This window comes from Oryza glaberrima, chromosome 8, assembly GCF_000147395.1.
Source record: "Oryza glaberrima chromosome 8, OglaRS2, whole genome shotgun sequence".
NCBI classification, from domain to species: Eukaryota; Viridiplantae; Streptophyta; class Magnoliopsida; order Poales; family Poaceae; genus Oryza; species Oryza glaberrima.
This window is the reverse complement of record NC_068333.1, coordinates 12,872,517-12,887,757: the sequence shown is the minus strand read 5'-3', so window position 1 is coordinate 12,887,757 and position 15,241 is coordinate 12,872,517. Positions and strand designations below refer to the sequence as shown.

Genomic DNA, 15,241 nt, shown 5'->3' with positions numbered 1-15,241 from the left:
TTGTAGAGGGGAACTGTTGGAGCCGATTTTTCAAAAAAAAAAGGAAATCCAAAATGTTGGGATTGGTTTCATTTTGGGGGGTATGCTCATATAAAACTCTAGGGTGTAAGCTCATGGGGTTATTTGGATTTCTTCCTATCAATATCCAAGTTTCAGCTTGTATGGCAACGATCAGGAAGGGCATGAAAATTAACTATGGAAGTTGACAAAGAGAATTAATATCAGAATTTAATTTTTAGTCCCATGGTTTGTTTGCCAAGAGAATGAAAGGGGATTGGAAGTTTTAGAGGAGTGAGTTAGGGTGTGTTTGGTTGGCTGCATGTGTCTTGGCTCGCACCCGCCTATGCAACTTCGGCTTGTTTGGTTGCCTGTTCCAAGATCTCAGCCAGGCTCCCTAGGTGCAAGATTCCCTCCACAGCCTGGCCCGAGAGGAACGCAAGAAATGAGCTTCGCTCCTCAGCCTGGCTGAGCGGATGCAGGCGCAGGTGCAAGCGTGTGTCTGGGCGATGCACGCGCCTGCAGTCCACTCACCTCCACAGTCTCATTTGCATCTTCCCTATCCTCCTACTCCTCTCTTCTTGCTGTTCGCCTTCGAGTATTCACGGCCAATCGAGGAGCACCAGGGACCGGTGTGGTCTTTCTGCGCTAGGAAGAAGAAGGGGCTTCAGGAGGTCAGCTGGGGAAGAAGGGGCTTGAAGTTGAAGAGGAAGAAGAAGCCCGGTAGAAAATGCCGGATCCGGTGGCCACAAGCTCCTAGGCAGCAGATCCGGTAGCCTGGAGCTTGTCGCCGGCCACAACAGCGGGGCGAGAACCATCCGGCGAATGGCAGAGTCCGAACAAGCAACGGGATTCGGTGGGGAGGCAGGCGATGGGATCTTGTGGGGAGCTCGGTTGCGGAGTCAAGCGATGAGCATCTTGGAGTTCGGCGGTGGGGAGCGAGCTGCGTGGTCCGGCGGTGAGGATTGAGCGGCGATGAGCAGCGTGGACTCCGGCGCCGGTAGGAACGAGAAAGGCAACAGCAGCGATAAATTTTTTTCCTTTTCTTTTCTTTTTTTTCTCTAACCGATCGATTACTTTTAAGCCCGATCAAATACTGTAGTTGAGTGGTTTTTAATGATTATCTAATCCGGGCTACTGTTGATCGGATTAGTATTGAACCATTGTTTTTCAGCGAGGATTAGTCAGCGTGTGCTAAATTTTAACAATTTAAATGAGATAATCTAACTATAGTTATTTGTACATTTTTATTTCACGTTCAACAAAAAAAAAGCTAACAAACTCGGTTTCATGCAACCAACCAAATAAAATTGATCATGTGCCACACTTTCTCATGCAAGCAACCAAACAACATCTCGTGCTATCCGGGATAAGCTGATACGGCAACCAAACAAGTCAGGTTGTACCACTTTATCCAGGCTAGCCTCATCCAGGATGAGTCATACGAGCCTGGCTAGGGACATACAAGCAACCAAACACGCCCTTAGTGAAGGAATATATCATGGGAGTTTCATTTTTTTATTCCCAGTCTTTTATTTGGTAGTAGAGATGAGAATCATGGGTAGTATGGATGATAATTGAATTTGAAGTGATGATGTAAGGCTCAGATTTATCTCGTCATACTTAGAAAAGAAATTCCCTAGAAATTACCTGCCATTACCCAATTGGGAGTTTACTCTTAAACTCCTTCTCAAATCCCTCACAAACTTCCACATCCACCAACCAAACAGTAGGTTGTACCTCTCAAAGTTCCATCCCTGTTAACAATTCCCCCTAACTAAACGTGCTGTCAATTCCTTGTTTAGTTGCTAGAGAGAAATAATAGGGGATGTTTAAAAGGGAATTTATGTTATTTGTTCGGTTGTGGGTTTTGAGATAAGAAATTATTATCATAATTTATGATGAACGGTTGGGATGGAATCGATGGGAGTTCAATCAATTTCCCATTTCAATCTCTCTCAAATTCCCATGTTCTTCAAAGATTAAAATGCTCGAATCTCCTATGCTTCCATTAGCATTCTCAAACTCCCCCAAACCAAATGTAACCAAAATAACACGCGAAAAGGATTTTCACCACCTGTCTGGAAAGGGGAACATATCTTCCCGTGCACACCAATTAGAAAATATCACGAAAATTTCTACAAAATATATATTTTTTTACACATATTTCATATTCAAATTCATTATATTAGCCATCAACAAAATTCTAATAGTTTTAAGGGTAAAATTCTATCAGAATTTTGTCGTTTTTGTTACGGCTAAAATATAATAAATTTGAAGATAAGATTTCACATGTAGGTGTAATACTATTGAAAGTATGCGTCTAATTTATTTTAGAATTTTATTTGATAGTTCGCATACATGGGAAGCCTATGTTTCTATAGGATATGGACCGTTGAGACGGATACGTAACCACACGAGGGAAACGTACTCGTGGAATACTCCGTCAACCGAACCAAGCCTCTCTGTCCTTCCCCTTCCCCTCGACTCTTTCTCTCTCGCTGCTTCATCCCCCGCTTCTTCCCTCCATCTCCCCGTTTCAAACCCTAGGGCACGTCCTCCACCCCCGAAACCCTAACCCTAGCTCCCCAATCCGCCCGTTCCGGCCACCCCACCGCCCCGGAATCCCCTCTCCGCCATCTCCGCCGCCTCCTCCGCTCCCGCCCGCTCCCCGCCCCGCCCGCAGCCGTGCCCTCGACCACCCCTCACCCCCTCGCCCACGGGGGTCGGCGTAGTGCGGGGGGCTCGTCCCGCGCGGGCGCTCTCCCGTGCCCCCCGCGGGAAGGGAAGGCTCTCCATTGAGGCCTCGCTGATGAAGTTGCGGCCATGAGTAGGCTCTCCTTCAGGCCGCGCCCGCTCGACATTCACAAGAAGCTCCCCATCGTCAAGTCCGCGCGTGAGCTTGAGGACGATGAGACCACGCTAGCGCTTCGGGCTGCGCCGCCGGTGCTGCGGCACTCCCAGCCGGAGCCCGCGGCTGATGGCGAGGTAATGCACGGAGTGTTGCGTTATCTTTCTTTGCTGTTTTGGTGGAGTGGTTCACTGCCAGTACTCCACAATTGAGTTGCTTGCTAATTCATTTTTGTGCGCAGAAATGGAATAATTGGGGGTGCTGGTTAATAAATTTGATCAGCCTGCTAATCATGGACGATTTGAAAGTTGTTTGTTAAAATCAGCTGATAATGTTATGCAAAGTGAAAACTTTTTTTTTGTGTGTTTGAGCTATCTTTTCTTATAAAATGTGGTCTTTTTTTTTTTTTGGGGGGGGGGGGGGGGGTTGGGGGGTTGTAGTTATTAAATAGTTCAGCTTGCTAATCATTGACAATTTGAAAGTTGTTTGTTAAAACTGCTGATAATGCTATGCAAAGTGCAAACCTTTTCTTTTTGTTTCGGACACATGCAAAGCACAAACAGTATAAGCCCCAGAATCCAGAGGTTGCTGTTTTGTTTGACCTAATATTAAATTTGTATCATTAGTTTTAAGATTCAGGACTTGTTTAGCATCCATAAGCTGCAAGCCAGCCATTATGTTTATATCTTGACCTTATGTGAGCTGAGCCACTATTTCTGCCATGATATTTTTTTTGGTGAATCTAATTTTAAATTCCTAGCAGAGTTTTTTAATTATAATGAGAAATTTTATAATAGATGCTGCACTAAAAAAATAAGATCAGAATAAACTAGATGGTTGGCCATAGTTCAGTTTGCTTGATGACAGGCATGATCATAATATGATATCCTTATTTTGCAGTTTGGCAGATATAAACACTTCTTTTCTTTGCAGGCACATCCAACATCCAGCAAGAAGAATGTGCAAGAAATACCTACACCACAGTATGATGATGTTGATACATACGAAAGGGACTATACTCGTACCTTTGCACAGCCAACATCCTACATACGTGCCAGAGGAGGTTTATTTCTTGTTACCGCAATAATTGAAATGGAAATAAAAATTGAATATATCTTCAGTGGTTGCATTTCTTAGAGAAATTACTGCTTGCAGCCAGGGCTGAGATTGGTGAGTTTGTTGAATATGATTTGGACAATGAAGATGAAGATTGGCTTGAAGACTATAACAATGAGCGGAAAAATCTGAACCCTGAAAAGTAAGGAATAAATTGCTCATCAAAATAAGTTATGAGAGTGGCAATCTTATACTTAAATACAGTGTACACCATCTTTTTCTACCATCCACTAATCGTCCTACAAATGGGAGTGGTGAGGGAGAGAGAATGTTGGGTGGAAAGAAAATGTCAAGTGATGACAAAGTTTTTTTTTTTTTTGTAACCAAAAGTTGCATGTCATTTCTATACCATGCCACACATGCCAATCATTCTCTCTAGTATATAGTAAAATAATCTTGACATGAAAATAATTGCCTTATATCATTTGTAGTAACTGAATAGAAGGTATTATTTGCTACATTACTAATAAGAATACACATTACAGGTTGGAGGTCCTCCTATTCAAACTGGAAACATTGGACCACAAAGCTCGAGAAAGAGCAGGCATCATAACCCCCACCTTTTTAGGACCAATACCAGTTATTCTGCAGCTTGATTCTGCCATGGAGGTAATATTTCATAGAGAAATTTCATGGTCACTTGTAGTTTGCAGTTCTTGGTTGAGTTGGCGAGTTTCTTGTTTATCAGTTTGATTTGAGTCACATGACTTCCAAAAAAATTTGAACTCTTCACCAATTACCATCAAGGCACAAAAAGGGATAAAAAGGTATATGTGCTGTGTCATTGAAAAGTAAAAGGAACAATTGATAGCACTCAGAATGGAGCAACACAAGAGTGAGTAGCATATAAATTACAATAGAGTTTGTTAAATCTGGAACAATGTAAAAGTTTAGTTCAATCAGTAGACTAAATATTTTCTTGTTATCAATCTGCCTACCTCTTCATAAAGTACACACTTTTCATTTCTGAATGTTTTGTGATTTTCTATTATCTTTTCCAAATAAACAAATCATTTTCTTCTTCTTTTAATGCCATGACAGCTTTATTCTTTTTTACCCATGCGACTCCAGATGTATTTGTCTTTTGTAGAGTCGCCAACAGAAGTGGCTTAATTTATACCTTCCTGAAAGATGCATTAAGAATTTAGAGAAGAAGTGGACTTGACAGTAAAAGTTTCTCTAAGATGTACTCCCTCCATTCCAAAATATAAGGACTTCAAGCCTTTTTTTTGGAGATATTAATGATGAAGGGAAAACACTATGATGCCCCTCATTAAATGAGGGTAGTTGGGGGTAAGGTTGGGTGAGAATTACATGAGGGGTGGTTGATGCAGGGAAGTCCATAGTACTTTAGAAATCCTTATATTTGTGGACAAAGTTCAAACACTAGAAGTCCTTATATTTGGGATGGAGGAATAGGTACAGAAGGTCTGTAGAAGGATGCTTTTGTTAGATTTGATGATTTTTCGTTCCTTTTGGAGCCTACATCTTTAGTACTTTCTATCTTACCAGATCTCCTACCATAGAACGTACTAGAGATGTAGTCTCAAAACACCTGAACAGAGCTTATCAGATAAGCAGATCTGCTAATGTAGTAAGTACTAGAGATGTAACAAATTGATAATTAACTAACCGTAGAAAAAAAAAGGGGAATATATTCTACACCAATCTGGTCAGGTCTGGGGAGAGGACCTTTCCAATTGGAATAAACCTTGCTCTAGAAGGATGTGACTTTAAGGCCTTCCTATTTTTTTTTGTGCATCACACCTGTTTGGAGAACCGGGTTGGTTAATCAGAATTGTCACTGCTGATGTTACTGCTCTATTAGCTAGCAGGTATGGCTTCGGGTATTCAAGATTCACAAAACATATATTACTGTGCTGGTGTTATCTATTACTTGAAATTGGAATGGAATCTCTACTATATAGAAGAACCTAGAGGTGGTGGTGAATCTGCCATCACTTAGAGTTGTTGGGATCTTCTAAGGCTGGATAAATATATCTTTGTGTGTGTGGCTTGGTTTATTATTGGATGTTTGCTTGCAAATTATGTTTGACAAATACAATTTCCAAGTCAAGAAATTTAGATATATATTTTGAAATACATTGCAAGGCACGGATACTTAGCTAGTTATCTATAATTTGCTCTTTACAAGGTGTTTCTTTATCCAGGCTTTGCAGTACTTGTCTGTTCGTTATGCTGTGTTCCAGGCTGTATATAACTACTGGAAATCAAAGGTATATTCCATCTTTAGAACATGGTATATGTTTTTGGTTCTTATCATATGACATGTGCATCTTCCTTTTCTAGACAACATTATGAACTGTCTCTTTCTACAGGATAACATGTTATATTTTTTCAAAACCAAATTTGAGATTGTTCTGTTGTCATCAATAGCAATATGTTTTTTTTGATATATATGAATATTATTCATTGTATGTACTGATTCGTTTTTCCTTTATCAGAGAGAGCGGTGGCAAAAGCCTATTTTGCGACGTTTGCAGGTTAGCTTAGGTCCTTGTATTGTCCTTTCTATCTTTATGTTTCACACACTTCTTATTGATGTACAGATTTAGATCTGAGCTTATCGTTGTGCACAATATTTGGTCTGTGTTTGTTATTGCAGTTACTTTTTAAATATAATATGAACTTTTTTTGTCAACTACTGTAGTATGTTTGTAGATATTATCTAAGCTCTTTTTAAAGCAGTAGGCGCAAAATACAATCAATTTTACTGTTGACAAAGATTTTGTGACTACAAGTTTTGAAAAGATCAAAGTGGTTCTCTAGAGTAAAATCCCTTTTGCTGTTGTTGATGGGTTCCTTCAAAGTTTGAAGAGCAACCTACCAGCCCAATCTGGACCAAATCATAATAACTAGGCTGCTAACTAGGTCGGGCTGTGTTAGTGCTGCTGCACATGGTCGAAACAGCAGGCTGTGTGAGGTGCAGGGTTGACCTAACTAAACCATCTGGCTTGTCAAAGTTCCATTTCCCAGTCTCCCATCTTGCTAACCAGATCTCTTCCATACAAGGATAAGTCACGGGACATTTGCTACTCTACCAAGGAAGCCTCTAGTGGATGATTCCAGTAGGGATAGTGACTTTTATGGTGACTGGAAAGCTTTCTAGCAGGAAGCTTGGACGGCAGATGGCGGTTTTGTTGACAGTAATTATCTTCAACTTGGAAGGCTTCCCCTTCTCCATCTTAACAGGTCCTTTCCAACAGATTCCTCATGGCTTTCACCAATCATGGAGGATTCAAGATCTTCTGTGACCACTGGGTTCAGTTTCTGTTTTTCTCCTCGCCAGGAGAAGTGGAAAGCTTTTGGGACGATGGACTGCTTATTTAACCCCTTTTCAGAGCCTAACTACCAATGTAACCCTACCTTTTCTAGTTAGTTCATTTGACCCCGCTTTTCAATAACAAAGGTACCGTCTTACCCTATTTCCATTACACCGTTAGGGTTATATATATTTAGTAAAAAGAAAAAAAAATCAAATTACTATTCAAACTGACCAAAATACCCTTGAGGACCCAACCCTATCCATTCACTCCCAACCTCATCCCTCTCGGCTGGCACTAGGTGAGGAGGCCGCGACGGCAGTGGTGTGCAGAGAAAGGGAGCAGCGCGCTGGTCTATCTGCCATAACAGGGTCAAAATAAGCAAGGGCAAAAGGGACTATTTGCCCTTAGTTAACACTGTTATCTTGACTTCACAGAGTAGGGTCAGTCTTCATCTTCGATTTTGAAAAACGGGGTCAAATAAGCAAACTAGAAAAAGTAGGGTCAGATTGGTAGTTAGACTTCAAAACAGGGTCAAATGAGCAATTGCCCCAAAAATGATAGTAGGGCCTGCAAGGTGCTCCTAGCATCATGGCTTATGCTTATAATATGTTTGCATTTTCAAATGAACAAACTGGGGACAAAAGTCTACAAAAATGAAAGAAAGTAATTGGATAAACATGTGGTGTTTGTTTATTATTACTCAAGTGCTTCTCTGCCCAATGACAGGTCTTAGTTTCAAGAATTTCGTTAGTTGCGGAAAAGTTCAAAAGCAAGTTAAATTCACTATTTCTGAGTTGGCTCACATTCTTGGAGTTATTATTCTGTTTCATATTTCATTAAAGAAAAAAAAGTCCATTTTACTCCCCCGAACTATTGCATTTTATCACCTAAGCCCCTAAACTAGGTTTTTGGCTCATTTGGACCCCCACCCCAAACTAGAAACTAGAAACTAGTTTGGGGGAGTAAAATGGACTTTTTCTTTCATTAACTGTGGTCAGGTAGAAAATTACCACAAAACTACCGCTGTTTATATGTTTGCTTTCTTGATCACACAACTGTTTAGAGTAACTGTTTTTTTCTTCTTTTGGTGAAGCCGCCTCCGCCAGTTAATGACACAAATCCATACAATGTGTTCAGACCAAGGGAGAAGGCTTATCGTCTTCACACAAGGAGGGTGAGTCACAGGAAACTAGTTTGACAATAGCTACTCCTGGACAATTTTGAGTCATCAAGAAAGCACAGGAGTGATAATATCTTCGTGTGCCTATATTTCTTTGTGTACTTATGTTCATTTATTTTTTCAGATGCAAAGACGAGAAAATAGTGTCCAATCATTCGACAAACTCCGTGTGGTAAGTGTAACAGCAATAGTTGGGTTTTCAAGGAGCAGCTGCTATAATTATGGAAATATGCATATGTTTGGTTTTTGGAATTGCGTATGTATAGGCATTTCTTCTTTATCCAAGGATTTTATGGCATGTTGTTATCCTTTTCTTGTTGAAGTCTCTGACTTGTGCATCTTTCTAGATAGAGTAAATTTTACAACATTACAGCTATTTGACAGTTGTCAGAAAAATATAAATTTAAAACACAATGTTGCAGAACTACATACTAACATTAATTTGTCACTGTGGCTTTAGTTATTGCAAACTATAATTTTAAATGTTCCATCAGTATAATAGTGCCAGAAACGTAAATTCACAAATCTATAGTTTTGTAATAAATTCATTGTTAAATCTGCTGTTATGTTATAGTATTGTTTAAATATGTATTCTTGTGATATGGTGGGCTTAAATACGTTGTTTTCAATAGTTTTGTCAAAACATATGTAGTTTTTTGAACTCTTTAGATATTTTCCTTTTTGGACACAAATATACACAGGCTTGATTGAAACTATGGTTCTAATTATTACACAAGTATTTTGACATTGTCTTAGCTGTATTTGTTGTTCTCTATTTTTCATTGTATTTACCTTAACATCATATTTCTATATTTCTTAATTGTATTTCTAGAGAAGATCCATATTTGGTTGACTATCACTAGCTTAGACTGCAAATACATTCAAGCAATCAAGCTTATCCTTAAATATCGAATGTTTTGCTGTCCTCTTGAATAGCAAACTTCTTGACTGTCAAGAAAGCAGAGAAGGACCAATTATTGATAACTCTTAATGTCTTGATATGAATAGTGCAGTATGTTTGCCTCTCTGTTTTTTTGCTTGTCATGATGCCTTTATGTTCTTGTGTAGTGCACGATCTTAATCATAACCATCATATTTTATGTTCTGTAGTGCTTGCAACATGGTGTGTATCTGAAATATGCACTTGTTGTCTATGTACACTGATATTTAAATTTGCTTATTTTTATGTTTTAAAACCCCAATACAGGTCCGGCGCAATCTAGAGCAGGCTAAGGCACTAATGGGCGCATTGATTAAGGTATGCAAATGCATTAAATAATGCCAACTTTGGCATGAGAAATACTAAACCGTGCACTCATCCTCTTCGCAGAGGGAAGAGAGAAAACGTGAGACTATGGAGTGTGAGGTTCACCTTCGACGTATCCAGATGAGATACAAGGTAGATAATGCTTTATTAAACTATATGAAATGCCTTCTGTCCTTTGGTCCTTTCTACCATTTAATGCACTAGCAATTAATTTGAATTTACATGTTGAAGAATACCAAACAAAATGAAAGTTCTGGTAGGTGTGTAACAGGATGTTGCTAGTAAGTATTGGTTGATTTTGGAAAGAAAAATGCTAATTTACGACTAAGTTTTCATCACATGATCTCATACATTTCCGAGCATAACTCCCTGCTTAGTCTAAAAAGAGTGATACATGGCTTCGGCATCTAAGTGTAGAAGTGCAATTTTGCAAGTGTTTAATGTTCATTACTCTTAATATGTAGGTTCCCTCGTTTTTTCTGCAGTAGATTAGTGTACATATTTAAGAAACGAACAAAATGAAGATGATTGCTTGTGAGTATGATAGTGCATAATGCCCTTATGTGTTCAAGTAGTAGATGGATAATTCATTGTGGCTACACGATGTTGATTTTATTCTTGTTTTTCATCACACATGCAAATCTCCAGATTCTGTCTTGTTGGAAAGCACAAAGAGGAACTTGCCACTTCCTCACAAACATTTCACACCAAAATCCACATCACTGACACAGAGTGACATACTTGAATTACAATGTAGTGGCAAATCCTGAAAGCTCCCATCAGATTATGTGTTCTAGCTAAATAAGTTTATTCTTTGATGTGATCTGTATGGCCCGGGATTTGTTGCACATCTTAAGTTTATTATTTCTAGGGAGTATTTGTAAACCTTTTTGGTACGGCCTATATGCTTGGGAAAAAAATTCCTATAAGACTAGGGGCCATTTTGGATTGATGCCAACATGTGCCATAACAATTTATTGGTAGTTTGAATAGTACTAGTGAATGTTTGTACTAAATCCAAATTGTTGGTAAGGCCTTTGAACAATTTGGCATTATTCTCTAGAACTTTCTTATCTGTATCATCAAATTTTGGCTTCACATTGGTAACAATCCAAACATGTGTAATACTTACCAAGATTTTGGCACTACCAAATATTTAGAATCTTCTCAAAGTGTGACACGGGCCATAATTACTGTCTAAAAGCATATAGTTTTGTAGCTGAGTCTCATAGGATTTTTTCCCCAAATGCTTTACTTCTTTCTGTAAACAGATAAAATTTAAGAGGCAAAATTATCTCCTATGATTAACAATTTTATTCCTTGTTCAGCATGAGGCACAGCTTATTGATGATGGGATTGCTCTATCAGGCCTCCAGCAAGCTGGATCAAGTGAAGATGATTATGCAGATTCAGATGATACGGCCAACGAGCAACCATATGTACGATCGGTTGCTTTTCATCCTAGATTCCCTGATAATAAGCTATCAGCTGTTCCGCCATTGCGTTTGAAGCGCGAGCGTGAGCTAAAAAGAAGACCCCACCAGAATGGCTTGTTGTTCAAAAGGGTATGCTTTTTTTTTGGTAATTCTTTTTTAACATAAAATCTTCTCTGAAGTAGCACTGCCCTCTCATGAATAAATGAGCTGGCTTACCAATTTAGGTCTAAATGATGGGCAAAAAATCATTAATACCAATATGGCAATATTCTTTGTTCTTGCACAACTCCAATCGATTTTTGCAATGAGAGGACGTAGAATTTACCACTGTTTTGCAATATGGGTCCCCCCCCCCCCCCCCCCCCCCCCGCGCCGCCCCACAACACCCCACACAACATATACTAAGTGTATGCACTTCTACTGATGAGTATACAGTCACTTCTTTTGGAGCTATTGAAGGCACAAAGATAACTAACCAATACATTCCTAGCCAACTCTTCCCAATAGGGATGAAAATGGTAGCAGAAATTCCTGATCCACCAACTACTGTTTCCTTATTCTACCAACTGAATCGATCGGAATAAAAATTCGTTAGAACTGGAACCAGAAACAGTGAGGCTAATCGTAATTGGTGGTGGAAATGATTTTGCTCTTTGGTGACCATTTCCTTGATTTACCAAATTCATATGGAGAACATTGCCAATAATTACACTGGCCTAACAGTGAAAAGCCTGTACACAGCGACTAGGCCATGCCCTGTTAAACCCAGCAACCGGCACAACCTTCTTGGAATTTGCACGGCTTTGCTTGGTAAATTCCACAGAAATACCTATCGGACTAGGGTTGGAACCCACTATCTACTGCCAGCCCATGCATGGGGCAAACCAACATGCTATCTGCTTGTAGTTATGGACATTTTCTTTTAGACATATTATATGTCTGCTACCTTTTGAGTATTTGTTTAGTATAGCAAACATAATAAGGGTGCGGTTTAGTTACAGGAAAGCAAGATTAATGGGAAACTTAACATCCCCTGTAATCCTAAGTGTGAGAATAAGATACTGGGAATGTAACATTATAGCATGCACATGTGAGAAAGAAAATGATAAGATTCTGCTAGGGGATGGGGAGTAATCCAAGCTACCTGTTTCAAAAGGGATCCTAATACCACATATTACCAGAATCTTAGTTGTATTAGAATCCTATATTCTTAATTAACATTCCAGGTGATTCAACTAAACATGGGAATCAACTAGGATTACCCCATGATTACTGGGAATCCAAGTAACATCCTTACAACTAAATGCACCTTAAGTCATAATTATAAAATGATACATGTGGTTGTATGAATTTATTCCATAATATCCGTGGCTATGAGTTATATATAGTGTGCATATGAATTTATCTTATTAGTTGCTCTGTCAACCGCATGAAATAGCAAATTATGACTTGGTGTTTCTGGTCTAAATTACCAGTTCGAGCAGCCAGCATGTTTCTGCTCTAATGATTCCGCCTCTAATACTCTGATAGTTCAAATATTCATTTGTTACCATTTTCAATTCTCATAAAAATATGGTTCAGAAAACCTTTTGAGCATTTTCCTATCTATTTTGACTTCTTTCACCCCTAATTCCCAAATTTGTCTGAAAGAACAGCCAGAAATTGATGGGCTTGCTAGGCACAATTTCTGTTGCTCTAGATAGTTGTTGGATAGTGAAACTAAAATTTAGGTTCACATGGCAACTCATCTAATTTTTTATTTGTCATGTTTATATTTGGATCATGATTTAACAGGTTCCTGAAATGCGGGATCCTGAGGAGCCAGTAATGCTATTTACAAGACCAATTGACCCTGATAAGCTGAAGATGGCTGGTATCAGGCCACCACTAGATCCACCTATTGATAGTGGTACTACTGCTCCACCATTCCGGTGGCAAGCTAGAATTGGACGGGGAGGTCGCATCATCTTTGACCGCTGGAATCCTTTTCTTCAAGTCCCGGTCGGCCAGGAAACCAATCATAGACCCTCAATGCCAGAAGGATGAAGCAAAGGCTTTTGCTGTCACATATATCTCTGTTCAGCTGGTGAGAGATTAACAAGTGGAAGAGCTGTTTCTCCATGATCCAGTTGGCCCTCGGAGCTCCGAGCTTTCCTTTTGATGTGGCAGGAAATTCTAAGGTTTATTTATCTGATGAAAGAAAGACAGCCATGCTTCTCTCCTGGATTTGCTGCTGATGCTGCTTGAGGGAACACGATTGAAAGATGAGAATGGAGTCATGGATTGGCTTTCCTGGTGCTAACATATTTTCATCAGTTCCTCATCTCTTTGCAGCTGTTGTACAATTGGTGGCGCTGTACATGGGAAAAAAGGGTAAGAAATCTGTTTACCCGGTTTTTTGTCTGACCTCTTACTTGTAGAGGCAGTATCAGATGTTGCAATGATTTTGACAACTATTTATTGGGAAGGGAAAAATCCTTCTCATTGATACATCTGCATGTTGCTCGCCCACATGGTGATTCATCACCCTAGTGCAGTTCTGCATATAATCAAACTTGTAACTGCATGCTTTGTTGTTGCACAGTGGTAGAGTTAATGAGAAAATGTTGTCTGTTTCTCTAAATTGCTATTATCTCGTTTGCTCTTTTTAATGGACTGTCATAATCATAACTTGTGAGCTCATGGGGTTATAGAAAGAGTGCATCTGATGTGTAGAAAACAACGGAAACTAAAAGGGGTAAAAAAGGTCAAAGATGTATAAATCTTTCCAGGAAGTTTGAATGATCAGGAATATATCACAAATTTCGGGAGTAAATTTCAAAATGTGTAACCCATACACGAGATAATTGTGACCCACCCATATGGACTTATTTATGGAGGTTATATGCCCCGCTCGTTTTTTCCCCATAAAAACACTCTGCACTCGGAGTAATCAACAGTCAACAGTACGATATGATTTTATCGAGGAAATAGAGTAGAGTTGAAGTGCCCACTTTGTTATATTATAGGCATGTTTGGTACAGCTCCAACTTCTAAGTTTAGCTCTAGGAGTTAGGTCTGCTGTGGAGTTGTGGAGCTGTCTAAGCCCAGCTCCACAACTCTAGTTCATTTTGTGAGAGAACTTCACCCAGCTCCACTTCTAGTTTTGATGGAGCTGAAACTGTTTAGCTGAGCTCCAGCCCAGGAGGGCTGGAGCTGGAGCTGTGCCAAACAGGCCCTATAACTCACTTTAATCTTGTCCAAGATTAAATTTATAGAAAAACATTGCAATATTTTTAACATAAAATAAAGATACTATAAAAACATATTCGATGATAATAAATTTAATGAAACAAATTGGGTGTTGTGGAATAGTACATTTTTCTAAAAAAAAAGTTTGACTGAGGGCAAAGTCACTTTAACTTTGCGTCAATCCTACTCATGTTTGATTAAGTTTATATAAAAAAATAATAACATTTTTAACATAAAATAAAAAAACATACTTAATGACAAAATTAATGAAACTAATTTGATGTTGTGCATATTAGTACATTTTTCTACAAATTTGTTTAACTTAGGATAAACTCAGTAATATAAAATAGAGGGAATAGAAAAAAAAAAGCTCTCCAGCAGCAATTAGCATGCACTTTGCTCCATTATTCTTATACTTGTATAAGATATGATTAGAGTGTGATGGTCTTATCGTAATCATGATTGATAAATACTGGTATTGCACATGGAATCTGCACTATTCATAATAGAACAATATCTTAGTGTTCAAAGAAGTATTATGGAGAAAGAACCATCTATGTGTAAAGTCACATCATTAATATTCGATGTAAAAAGTATCCATCATCAATATTCCCCGTCAAAGCCTATATATATATATATATATATATATATATATATATATATATATATATATATATATATATATAAAATAAGCCTAAAGAAAGCAAAAAGGGGTGTCATAGGACACACGTCACTCGTTCACCTATCTCGCACATAGCACATTATACACTCCACTCCATTCTACTCTGTTACACATTTAATTGTATATGTTTGTACTCTAAATAGAAGACTTGATCATACGATTATGAATGCGAGAGGCATGTATCTCTAATGAAA

At 38.8% G+C, this 15,241-nt stretch overlaps 1 protein-coding gene across 1 annotated transcript; it reads left to right on the top strand.

Annotated features, from left to right (window-relative positions):
- The first annotated feature begins 2,482 nt into the window (after positions 1-2,482).
- Positions 2,483-13,757, top strand: LOC127782235 (enhancer of polycomb-like protein 1). Its single transcript, XM_052309339.1, has 12 exons — positions 2,483-2,985; positions 3,782-3,911; positions 4,004-4,106; positions 4,450-4,573; positions 6,136-6,201; positions 6,430-6,468; positions 8,345-8,425; positions 8,556-8,603; positions 9,639-9,689; positions 9,762-9,830; positions 11,027-11,263; positions 12,929-13,757. Exons 1-12 carry the CDS (start codon positions 2,824-2,826, stop codon positions 13,178-13,180), a joined length of 1,362 nt encoding a protein of 453 aa, XP_052165299.1. The 5' UTR covers positions 2,483-2,823; the 3' UTR covers positions 13,181-13,757.
- The last annotated feature ends 1,484 nt before the right edge of the window (positions 13,758-15,241 follow it).

Excerpts from the sequence above, each read along its gene's own strand:
- LOC127782235 (XM_052309339.1), top strand. The coding sequence starts at position 2,824 with ATGAGTAGGCTCTCCTTCAGGCCGCGCCCGCTCGACATTCACAAGAAG. Across the intron at positions 2,986-3,781 it reads AGCCCGCGGCTGATGGCGAG|GCACATCCAACATCCAGCAA; the intron begins GTAATGCACGGA and ends TTTTCTTTGCAG. Across the intron at positions 6,469-8,344 it reads CTATTTTGCGACGTTTGCAG|CCGCCTCCGCCAGTTAATGA; the intron begins GTTAGCTTAGGT and ends CTTTTGGTGAAG.